This window comes from Pelobates fuscus, chromosome 5, assembly GCF_036172605.1.
Source record: "Pelobates fuscus isolate aPelFus1 chromosome 5, aPelFus1.pri, whole genome shotgun sequence".
NCBI classification, from domain to species: domain Eukaryota; kingdom Metazoa; phylum Chordata; class Amphibia; order Anura; family Pelobatidae; genus Pelobates; species Pelobates fuscus.
This window is the reverse complement of record NC_086321.1, coordinates 260,207,276-260,219,356: the sequence shown is the minus strand read 5'-3', so window position 1 is coordinate 260,219,356 and position 12,081 is coordinate 260,207,276. Positions and strand designations below refer to the sequence as shown.

The window sequence follows — 12,081 nt, the reverse complement described above, 5'->3', positions numbered from 1 at the left end:
GTCAACAAATAAAGGAGAACTTGCCATGTTTTTTCCTTAAGTACAGCATGTATGTGCTAAGGGTGTCTTATAAGCAAAATGCTGTCTCACATAAAGCTTTCAATTAACATGCCATTATCAGTTACAAGACATTAAGCAATGAGATGCACACTTTGATTTGCCCTTGGGTGAAAGAAAACTTTGGATGCAGTGTGCATATATTTAGCCAATTACTGCACACTACTACTGTATCAAAACTAAATTATTACTCTGGTCCCTCAAGTGTTCAACAAGTGTTTTGCAATAGATTTGCAGTATAACAGAATGGTTTGTGCAGAAGATTGTGGTTTAACATGGTCTCTTAAGAATGTCATAGAGGGATTGTTTAACAAATAGAGAAAGGAAATGGCCCCTGAGTAAACCATTACAATTTATGGTTTTAAAAAGAAAATTGGCTGCCAGAAACCTCATTGCCAGATATGGAAAAATGTAAGTATGCCTACACCAACAATAGTTAACAAAAAGCTAAAGATAAATTACAAATATAAATTGATGTCTACACTCCCTTTATGCCAATCACAAATCCAGAAATCATCATTTTGAAACGAAACACAATTCAGAAAAAAATGTCAGTAGCTTCTGAAGAACATATGCCCATCAGTCCAAGTGGGGCTCTGTTCAGCAAAGAGGTCCCTAATTTGGCATCCTTAGAAATGGTAATCCCACATAAGTTAATTATTGAGCTGCCTACTAAACAGCCAAAAGACCAGAATTAAGAAAATGTTTATCAGCTGTCTAGAAGGTAGCTCCCTAATGTGCTATACTGTGTATGTCATGTACATTCTATATACATGCATTACATACATTATATATGTGGGACTGCCATATTTAGGGATACCAAAAAAGGGACTAATCACAGCTTCCTCTCTAATTTGGTACCATTAAATATGGCAATTGCATATATCTATATAGATTGAATGTGCTGCATGTATACACATGTAGTATACACAGTATGTTTATACAATGTATGTCATATACACAGGATGGCAAATTAGGGAGCCATTTTCTAAACAGCTGTTTCAGGTGACCATGATGAATAACTTTCATTGTTGGGAGATATGAAAGTGTGAAAGGAAGGAGAATGGAGAGATTAGCTCTTATTGCAATGTATGCCATTGGTGATACATGGCCAAAAATGGCTGACAAGAGTCTAATTCTGGCTAGTGATACACAAGCCTTACATCATGGCTGCCATGACGGATCCAGATTTTTGGGAGGTATTTATCATGTGTAGTGATGTACCGAACTGTTCGCCGGCGAATAGTTCCCGGCGAACATAGCGTGTTCGCGTTCGCCGCGATGGCGAACACATGGGCGGTTCGATCCGCCCCCTATTCATCATCATTGAGCAAACTTTGACCCTGTGCCTCACGGTCAGCAGACACATTCCAGCAAATCAGCAGCAGAACCTCCCTTCCACACCCTCCCATCTCCCTCCCAGCATCCATTTTAGATTCATTCTGAAGCTGCATGCTTAGTGAGAGGAGGGAAAGTTTAGTTGCTGCTGATTAGATAGGGAAATTGATAGCTAGGCTAGGGTATTTAGTGTCCACTACAATCCTGAAGGACTCATTTGATCTCTGCTGTAAGAACAGCACCCCAAAAAGCCCTTTTTAGGGCTAGAACGTCAGTCTGCTTTTTTTTTTTTTTTTTTTGTGTAATGTAATTGCAGTTGCCTGACTGCCAGCTTCTGTGTCAGGCTCACAGTGCATACTGTGCCCATTTGCCCAGTGCCAACACTCACTCACTGCTGGTGTCACAATAGCTTAAGCTTGCATTTAAAACCAAATTTTTTTTTTCACTGTAATAGATTGAAGAAGAGCAGTTAGTTGTCTGCCAGCTTCTGTGTCAGGCTCAGTGGATACTGTGCCCATTTGCCCAGTGCCACCACTCATATCTGGTGTCTCTGTAGCATACTTTTACAAAGAATAAAAGTTTTCCAGTGTAAGCTAATAGCAGTCAGTGTCCTTAAAGCAGGTGTGTCAGGCCTTCAGCGTGTGCCCTGCAGACCCCTGCCAGTGTACTTTGACAGTTGCCACTCATATCTGGTGTCTCTATAGCGTGCTTTTACAAAGAAAAAAAGTTTTCCAGTGTAAGCTAATAGCAGTCAGTGTCCTTAAAGCGGGTGTGTCAGGCCTTCCTTCAGCGTGTGCCCTGCAGACCCCTGCCATTGCACATTGCCACTCATATCTGGTCTCACAGTAGCTTGCACGCATAGTACCACTAATCCCCCAAAAAATGACAGGCAGAGGCAGGCCACCCCGCAGGGGCCATCGTGGTCGTGGGGCTGTGATTCCCTTTGGCCCTAGAATAATGCCCAGTTGTCAGAGGCCACGTACCCTGAACTTGAAAAGTTCTGAGGACATAGTTGACTGGCTAACATAGTTGACTGTGTTAGCCAGTCAACTATGTCCTCAGAACTTCTACAGCTTCCGCTCGGAACCTTGACGCACCATCCTCCTCCAGCTTAGCTTCAGGCACCTCTCAAGATACCACTCACCCGCCTGCCGCCACCACCAAAACTAGCACCACAGTCGCTTTACTTGGTATGTCAGAGGAGTTATTCACACATCCGTTTGAAGAAATGAGTGATGCGCAACCATTATTGCCAGAGGATGTAGATAACAGGGATATGTCTCAGGCAGGCAGCATTATACAAATGGACGTACGGTGTGATGATGATGATGTTGTACCCGCTGCTGCTTCCTTTGCTGAGTTGTCAGATACAAGTGAAGCGGTTGATGATGACGATGCGTCCATGGATGTCACGTGGTGCCCGCTCGGCAAGAAGAAGAACAGGGCGAAAGTTCAGATGGGGAGACAGAGAGGAGGAGGAGACGAGTTGGAAGCAGGGGGAGGTATTCGCAAGGAGCTAGTGGCACAGTCAGACAGCATGCATCGGCACCCAGGTATAGCCCGACAGCACGCCAATCAACGCATTCTGTGTCCACCACCAGAATGCCGTCATTGCAGAGCTCAGCAGTGTGGAATTTTTTTTGTGTGTCTGCCTCTGACAACAGCGATGCCATTTGCAACCTGTGCCAAAAGAAACTGAGTCGTGGGAAGTCCAACACCCACCTAGGTACAACTGCTTTGCATAGGCACATGATCTCACATCACAAACGCCTATGGGATCAACACATGAGTACAAGCAGCACGCCTACTCTAAGCCGCCATCCTCCTCCTGGTCCAGCATCTTCAGCCACGTCAACCACTGCTGTCCTCCTTGCCCCCTCTCAACCATCCGCCACTCCGTCTCCCGCCTTGAGCAGTTCCCGCTCATCTGCCCACAGTCATGTGTCTGTCAAGGACATGTTTGAGCGTAAGAAGCCAATGTCAGAAAGTCACCCCCTTGCCCAGCGTCTGACAGCTGGCTTGTCCGAACTATTAGCCCGCCAGCTTTTACAATACAAGCTGGTGGAGTCTGAGGCGTTCAAAAAATGTGTAGCTATTGGGACACCGCAGTGGAAGGTACCCGGCAGAAATTTCTTTTCACAAAAGGCAATCCCCAACCTGTACTGTGCAAAAGGAAGTAATGGCATGTCTGGCACACAGTGTTGGGGCAAGGGTCCATCTGACCACTGATACCTGGTCTGCAAAGCATGGTCAGGGCAGGTATATCACCTACACTGCGCATTGGGTAAACCTGCTGACTGCTGCCAAGCATGGAATGCATGGCTCTGCAGAGGAGTTGGTGACACCGCCACGACTTGCAGGCAGTCCTGCTGCCACCTCCTCTACTCCTCCTACTCCATCCTCTTCCATAACCTCATTGGCTGAGTCCTCGTCTGCTGCTGCGTCTTGCTCCACATCAACGGCACCCCCCCAGCTCCCCAGGTACTATTCCACATCCCGGATACGGCAGTGTCACGCCGTCTTGGGTTTGACTTGCTTGAAAGCAGAGAGTCACACCGGACAAGCACTCCTGTCCGCCTGAACGCACAGGTGGAAAAGTGGCTGACTCCGCAGCAACTGGATATCGGCAAAGTGGTTTGTGACAACGGAAAAAATTTGTTAGCGGCATTGAAGTTGGGCAAGTTGACACATGTGCCGTGCATGGCACATGTATGTAATCTGATCGTACAACGCTTTGTGCATAAGTACACAGGCTTACAGGACGTCCTGAAGCAGGCCAGGAAGGTGTGTGGACATTTCAGGCGTTCCTACACGGCCATGGCTCACTTTGCCGATATCCAGCGGCGAAACAACATGCCAGTGAGGCGCTTGATTTGCGACAGCCCGACACGTTGGAATTTAACACTCCTAATGTTCGACCGCCTGCTCCAACAAGAAAAAGCTGTTAATGAATATTTGTATGACCGGGGTGCTAGGACAGCCTCTGGGGGGCTGGGAATTTTTTTGCCACGTTACTGGACTCTCATGCGCAATGCCTGTAGGCTCATGCGTCTTTTTGAGGAGGTGACAAACCTAGTCAGTCACACCGAAGGCACCATCAGCGACATCATACCATTTGTTTTCTTCCTGGAGCGTGCCCTGCGAAGAGTGCTGGATCAGGCCGTAGATGAGCGTGAAGAGGAAGAGTTGTGGTCACCATCACCACCAGAAACAGCCTTATCAGCATCGCTTGCTGGACCTGCGGCAACACTGGAAGAGGATTGTGAGGAAGAGGAGTCAGAGGAGGAATGTGGCTTTGAGGAGGAGGAGGAAGACCAACCACAACAGGCATCCCAGGGTGCTCGTTGTCACCTATCTGGTACCCGTGGTGTTGTACGTGGTTGGGGGGAAGAACATACCTTCATTGACATCAGTGAGGAGGAGGAACGGGAAATGAGTAGCTCGGCATCCAACCTTGTGCAAATGGGGTCTTTCATGCTGTTGTGCCTGTTGAGGGACCCTCGTATAAAAAGGCTGAAGGAGAATGACCTGTACTGGGTGTCCACGCTACTAGACCCCCGGTATAAGCAGAAAGTGGCGGAAATGTTACCGAATTACAACAAGTCGGAAAGGATGCAGCATTTGCAAAATAAATTAAAAAGTATGCTTTACTCAGCGTATAAGGGTGATGTCACAGCACAATGGGAATCTAACAGGGGGAGAGGTGGAAGTCATCCTCCTCCTCCCACGACCACGCCGGCAAGGACAGGATGCTTTAAAGACGTGTTGTTGATGAAGGACATGCGGACCTTTTTAAGTCCTACGCATCGCCACAGCCCTTCGGGATCCACCCTCAGAGAGCGACTCGACCGACAGGTAGCAGACTACCTCGCATTAACTGCAGATATCGACACTCTGAGGAGCGATGAACCCCTTGACTACTGGGTGTGCAGGCTTGACCTGTGGCCTGAGCTATCCCAATTTGCGATAGAACTTCTGGCCTGCCCCGCTTCAAGTGTCCTGTCAGAAAGGACCTTCAGTGCAGCAGAAGGTATTGTCACTGAGAAGAGAAGTCGCCTAGGTCAAAAAAGTCTAGATTACCTCACCTTTATTAAGATGAATAAGGGATGGATCCCGAAGGGACTGACACTGGGCGATACATTTGATTAAAAAAGGCCTGATGAGATGAGCTGCCTTGGGCTAAAAATGGTCCACACGCTGCTGTATTTTAGCTCTGAATGCCGGTTGACTTGCGTGACTTATCCGCCACCAACTAGGGTTCAAGCCGCCATGTTTTAGGGCACTTTCTACCTGTGAAACAAACATCAATTTTTCTGGCCGCTGCTACAGCAGCGGCTGCAACAATACCAAATTTTTCAGGCATGTGTACATGCCTAATTTTTAGGCCCTCTGGTGCTGCACTGTGGCTTCAAAAACCAAACCAAAATAAAGGCACAAAGTGACCCTATTATGCTCTGTGTAAGTGTGTATCATGGTCTCTGAGGACGGGGAACAGTCTCTATTCTGCTCTGTGTCAGTGTTAATCAGGGGCTTTGAGGACAGGTGTCAATCCATACCTGCCAAGTGACCCTATGTAGGGGGAACAGTCTCTATTCTGCTCTGTGTGAGGAGGAGGAACGTGAAATGAGTAGCTCGGCATCCAACCTTGTGCAAATGGGGTATTTTATGCTGTCGTGCCTGTTGAGGCACCCTCGTATAAAAAGGCTGAAGGAGAACGACCTGTGCTGGGTGTCCACGCTACTAGACCCCCGGTCTCTATTCTGCTCTGTGTCAGTGTGTATCAGGGGCTTTGAGGACAGGTGTCAATCCATACCTGCCAAGTGACCCTATGTAGGGGGAACAGTCCCTATTCTGCTCTGTGTCAGTGTGTATCATGGGCTCTGAGGACGGGGAACAGTCTCTATTCTGCTCTGTGTCAGTGTGTATCAGGGATCCTTAGGATAGAGGTCAATCCATATCTGCCAAGTGACCCTATGTAGGGGTAACAGTCCCTATTCTGCTCTGTGTCAGTGTGTATCATGGGCTCTGAGGATGGGGAACAGTCTCTATTCTGCTCTGTGTCAGCGTGTATCAGGGGCTTTAAGGACAGGTGTCAATCCATGTTAGGTGATTTCTACCCTTTATGGATTAAAACCACACTCTGCATCAACTGTGTAATTTTCCATGGGAGTTTTGCCATGGATCCCCCTCCGGCATGCCACAGTCAAGGTGTTAGTCCCCTTGAAACAACTTTTCCATCACTTTTGTGGCCAGAAACAGTCCCTGTGGGTTTTAAAATTCGCCTGCCCATTGAAGTTAATGGCGGTTCGCCCAGTTCGCGAACGTTTGCGGAAGTTCCCGTTCGCGAACCGAAAATGTTGTGTTCGCGACATCACTAATCATGTGTGGAATTACTTACAGTAATTTATTCTACCCTCATGCTAATTATCTTTTATTAATCCACTTAGATATTGTCATTAAGTTGATCATTTCATTTTTCCAACATGTAATTGATTTTCCAGTTGATACAGAGGTTTCAGGTCTATCGATATACACGTTTCACATACCTTGATTTTGGCAATCTGACCAACTATCGTTCCGACAGCTCCAGCGGCACAATTAACAAGTACAACTTCACCCTCTTTTGCATTGCAAACCTCCAATAGGCCAATATAAGCTGTACATCTAACATGGAAAAAAAGGTAATTTGTTTGAAATCTGTATTACTTAAATAGGCACTCTAGGCAGCTGAAGTGCAACTGGGCATTGTAAATTCATATTCAAATACTAACATTAGTAGATGGTTGAGAAATAGTCCCAATGTTTCTGAGTTAAATGTCTGAGTTATTCACTAAAGTCAGAATTCAAGGTGAATTCAGGGAAGATATTCTCCAAGATATACATCCACCTGTTTCTGATGGTGGTAATAATGCCAGTTCTCTCTGCCTAAGGCTTTCTTCAGACCGTTGAGATTGAGGATGATCAATTATGTCTGAAAAGGCAGGAGATCACAACTACGACATCCTTAACCACCCCAGAAACAGGGGAGTGCTGCTATTCATGGGAGTGATGGGAGTTGGATTCCATATTAGTATTTAGCCGACTTTGCGGCTTACCCCATGCCATTGAAATCACTTATTCTACCTATATGTGTGCAACCGTTGCAGGCATTGCAGAGCACGCCTGTCTGTTTGTAATTAATGTACTATATGCCATAATACTGATTTCATACTGATCTTAGTAGCCATTGACTATTCCCTGATACATCACCTACTCAGTATACATTTTGGTACAGACATGTGCATTTTATTATATTCACGATATTGTTGATACCTTTGCACTTTATCCTGGAATAGGCAGTACGATCTATCCAGACCCCGTTTATAGTTACCTGACTGGGTGGTGACTACTTCTTTAGATCTACCATACTCCTATTTCTGATTTAGATTTCATTTTGGGATTTTTCTTTGTATTTGTCTTTTCACATTTGTGTTTGTTCACAGCACACATGGTATTGGCCAATGGGCAATTTTAATACTTTTCACTAATAAAGTTTTTTTAATTTTTTTTAATTTTTCATATTTGAGATTTTCCTTTATCTGGATTTAGTGTTCATATTATATTCAAATTATAAAAACACACGATTGATGAATACCATGAGGTTATGACGACACAAAACTATTAGACTTGTGTGTATATGTTGATTGCTGTAATACTCAAAAAAAATAATAATTCCAGTTTTACTCAAAGTAATAAATCAAACAACTCAATAGAAAACGTGTTTGTTGTATGTGTAAATGGTAACCAAAATCTGATCAAACTTTACCCAAATTATATAAAGATGAATAAAAAAAAAAATCAATGGCCCACTATCTACATGAAAATGATAATATCATCTGAAAAGACGGTTGAGGTCAGATTTTGCCTCCATTTATTATCAGACTAAATGTAAAGATCTTCCTACAGACCCATACACAAATTGTCATAGGAAGGCGATAACATGTCCTTACAGAAACCAGGACATACTTGAAAACGAGAGAAATCTCAATGTATCTTTACGGGTAAAATATTTTATAAATAAATAATTAAGGAAATAATAGATCTACCTGGAGGGATTAGAAATATTTCTATGGATCAAGCAAATAATAAAAGCAAAAAAAAAAAATCTACTCCAGGAGCTGACAAAAGAAGTCTCCTTTTACCGTCACAGCCTCTCTCTCTGCAGTTTCCTTGACAATCAAAGCCAGTTCATTGCAGAAGGTTTTCGACTGATCATATATTTCTAATAGATTTTTTTCTGTCCTCTGGAAGGACTGTTTAATATAATCAATTTAATCTAAAAGAACCACTGTGGAGGTTAAAAAATAGTAAAGTGTAAAGTTTGTCAATGAATATCTTTCACCATGACTGCACCATAACGAGGTGGAGCTTGAAGGTTGGATTTTATGTTTGCCCTAATGATGTGCTTAACGTCAATATTCTAACCTAGTCAATATTATTCCTATACCAGCCTGTATTTTGTCCGGTACACAATTTTGTATATTTTCTGGGGGATTTTATGTGTCTGTTCCTTTCTGGCCTGAAATATATTTGTCTACTTAAGTCTCGTTACTTCCTAGGTTCTAGTTTAGTTAAGTTAAGCCTAGCCACTCCAAGGCTGGGGTGAGACACACACAGAAGGGGGCTGAGGTGAAACACACACACACACCCCTAGCCGCCAGGGGCTGGGGAATGGGAAAAATACACATAGAGGGTCTTGGGCGTGCAAGAGACAAAAACAATGGGGCTGGGAGAGGCAAGAGACACAAACTCTCTGTCACCATGATCTGAGATTACCAAGGTAGCAAAGCTATAATTTAGCAATTCAATAAAGGGCCATCGTATGTGCAGATTAAAAAAAAGAAAAAAAAAAAAGAAAGAAAGAAGAAACCGGAAGATGAGTCTATGTCGCTTATCCTGAGGCCAACACAAGTTCTAATGCCAACCATAACCCTAATGCTACCTATAATGCTAACATTTACCATACGTACCCTAACCTTAAACATAATACTAACTAACCCTAACAATAACTAACCTAATTATCACTAACTAACCCTGAATACAAACTACAACCCTTACTCTAAAAAACAACTAAAACTGTAACCTAAACACTAACTAACCACTAATACTAACTAACCCTAACCCTAGCAATAATGTTAGTAGAGGGATACCATCTGCTTATGTTCCCTTGCCGACAGCAGCGGAATTCCTTTACAGTGCAAAGCACATTCTAAGCCCTCTGCAATGTGCACTTGCAGCATGAGTGGATTATTTCCCTCTCTGCTACTAAATATGAAGATATATTGTTATATATCAGTGTAAGTGTAATGGCAGACAGTGATCAGCACTTTCCAGCAATAATAGCCCAGCACTGATCACCCTCTGTCGTCCGTTATCATGCAGCTGGGTGGAGGGGGCTTGCAGGGAGACCCCATTGGGGTCTTTCTAGTTCCTGCGTGTCTCTGTCAGAGGAATTACCTAGTGGTATCAATAATGAGGCCACTGAGACTTTGAGCTGAGGGCTGTGTGCAGTGCTCTTTAAGCGCTGCACACAGCTCATCAGTCAGCATGGAGCCACTAATTGTGGGTCCAGCTATGTATTGAGTGATACCTGGAGTTCCCTGGTAACCAGCAGGGAAATATTCCCTGCTGGTAAAATGCCAAATTACTGAATTATTCCTTCATGGTTCCTTAAGGGTATGGCATTCATGACAGAACATTTCTGTAATGCGTCCATCCTTAAGGTTGAATATCAAAATTATAAAATATTGACTGTATTTAATGAATGTAAGCTGAGCAAAGATTGGTATTTTGTGTCTCACATTCATGATCTATTTAGTTAAGTTTGTGCTTGGTAAATAAATCTAATCGTCTGTCACGCCCAACTTTTAGACAAAAGTATATATTTAAAAAATGAGAACAACAACATGGAAACAGACCTTTACAGCTTTTTGGAAACCTGTATTTATTTTCAATAAGCTTATCTTTAATATTACAGAATAGCTAATAGAATGCTGTTTGTTTAGCTGCTTACCCTGGCATGCCAACTGCACCCAAAGAAAGTGACCTGGGGAGATTTTCTGGCCAATCCGAAGACAAGGCATGCATCCCTGTGCCATCCGATATGAAATGCGTGGTCCATCCTACATTTGCAACATAGTAGGTGCCTACTACAATGGCAGGATTTTTGCTTTCCACCACTCTAAAGAAAGATGAAGAAACAAAAACATATTGTACATGGCAAACTATGGTGTGAGTGTATTATCATAAACTGTTCCTTATTATCCAAGCCTATTCTAACATAATGTCCCTCACCCTCTGTTTTTTTCCCATCTCTTTCCTATTGTAGTTTTCAAATTTAAGGCCTTAATTTTTTTTTTACCTGTATGCATGTGTATGTTCTGTTTCAACTAATTTTCTCATTCTTAAATAGATTATATTAGCATTCTTTCAAGATTAGGAGGGTACTAGAGCAGAAAACCAAATATTTGCTTCATTTGCATAGGCACACAGGTCCACTTAGGAATTTAATCCTCATATTCCAACTTTAAAAGTAATTATCCAGAAAATAAAGGATGCTATTACTATGGATCATTCCAACTTAACTCCATGACACTCGGAAATTATTTAAAGGGAAACAAACTCGTATTCCTGACAGTATATATTTCTCCTCTGTCAAGGCCCCCTCTTGCAGCACTGAAAGGGCTAATACCTGGGTTACATAGGTGCTGGCTCAGCTCTGCCCACGCCCCTCCCCGTCCGCCGGCATGGGAGACCTAATGCACATGCGTGGCAATGGCCTCACTAGCATTAGGATCTCCCCGTAGAAAAGCACTATTCCTAGCGTGAGGACGTCCAGGATCCTTTAGACGACCAAAGATCGTCTAAGAAGCCGGAAGTCCCTCTAGTGGCTGTCTGCTAGACACTAGAGGGACTTCCCGCTTCTTAGACGACTTTTGCATGAAATAGGCAGGGACAGGCAAAAATGGATAGAACCTAATATACAGCAAGTCTAGAAACAAACGGTTTTAGTTTGCAATACAAATGAGAAGGGGCAGAGCTTTACCTTCCACTAGACTATACTGAAATGGTTTAAAGCCAATAATATGAGTGCCTTAGAATGGCCTATTTAAATCCCAGACTTAATTCTAATTGAGAACCTGTTGAGAACCTGTTCAAAGACATTACAATTTACATTTACAAATGCCAACTTAACAGAGCCTGAACAATTATGACAAAATGAAATGTTAAAAATTTGCATGATATGAAAAAAAATTATAAAATAATAAAAGTTCAAATAAAAAAAAAATCACTATTAATTTATCTGTTCTATAAACTCAATAACATGAAAATTAGACAAAAATGTGTAATCAAAAATATACAAACCTGGCAACTTGTGATCCGATCATTACATCACCAGGTTTCATCATCTGTTTACTGTATGGCCTGTTAATTAAAACAGAAGTGATAATAGGCACTTAAATCTAAGACGACATTATGTATCCATTTACAGGGATGTGGAATTTATATCACCCGACGCCTGGGATAGGCAGTTCCTTTGTGTCTTTTTTGTGAAGATTTTAAAATTATTTTGGTCGAGGGTTGGTGCTAGGCAGGGAGTGTATCATGGGCAGGAGAAGAGCTGGACTGGCCCACCCAGAAATGCCT

General features: G+C 43.2%; 1 protein-coding gene across 1 annotated transcript in view; it reads right to left on the bottom strand.

The window, feature by feature from the left end:
• The window catches only part of LOC134611399 (prostaglandin reductase 1-like), a 34,591-nt gene that overhangs the window by 10,653 nt on the left and 11,857 nt on the right, over positions 1-12,081 (bottom strand). Inside the window, exons 4-6 of the mRNA XM_063455263.1 lie at positions 11,800-11,859; positions 10,448-10,615; positions 6,942-7,059 (exon numbers count right to left, since the gene is read on the bottom strand). Of these exons, the coding sequence (XP_063311333.1) occupies positions 6,942-7,059; positions 10,448-10,615; positions 11,800-11,859 (346 nt within the window). The remainder of the gene's footprint in view (positions 1-6,941; positions 7,060-10,447; positions 10,616-11,799; positions 11,860-12,081) is intronic.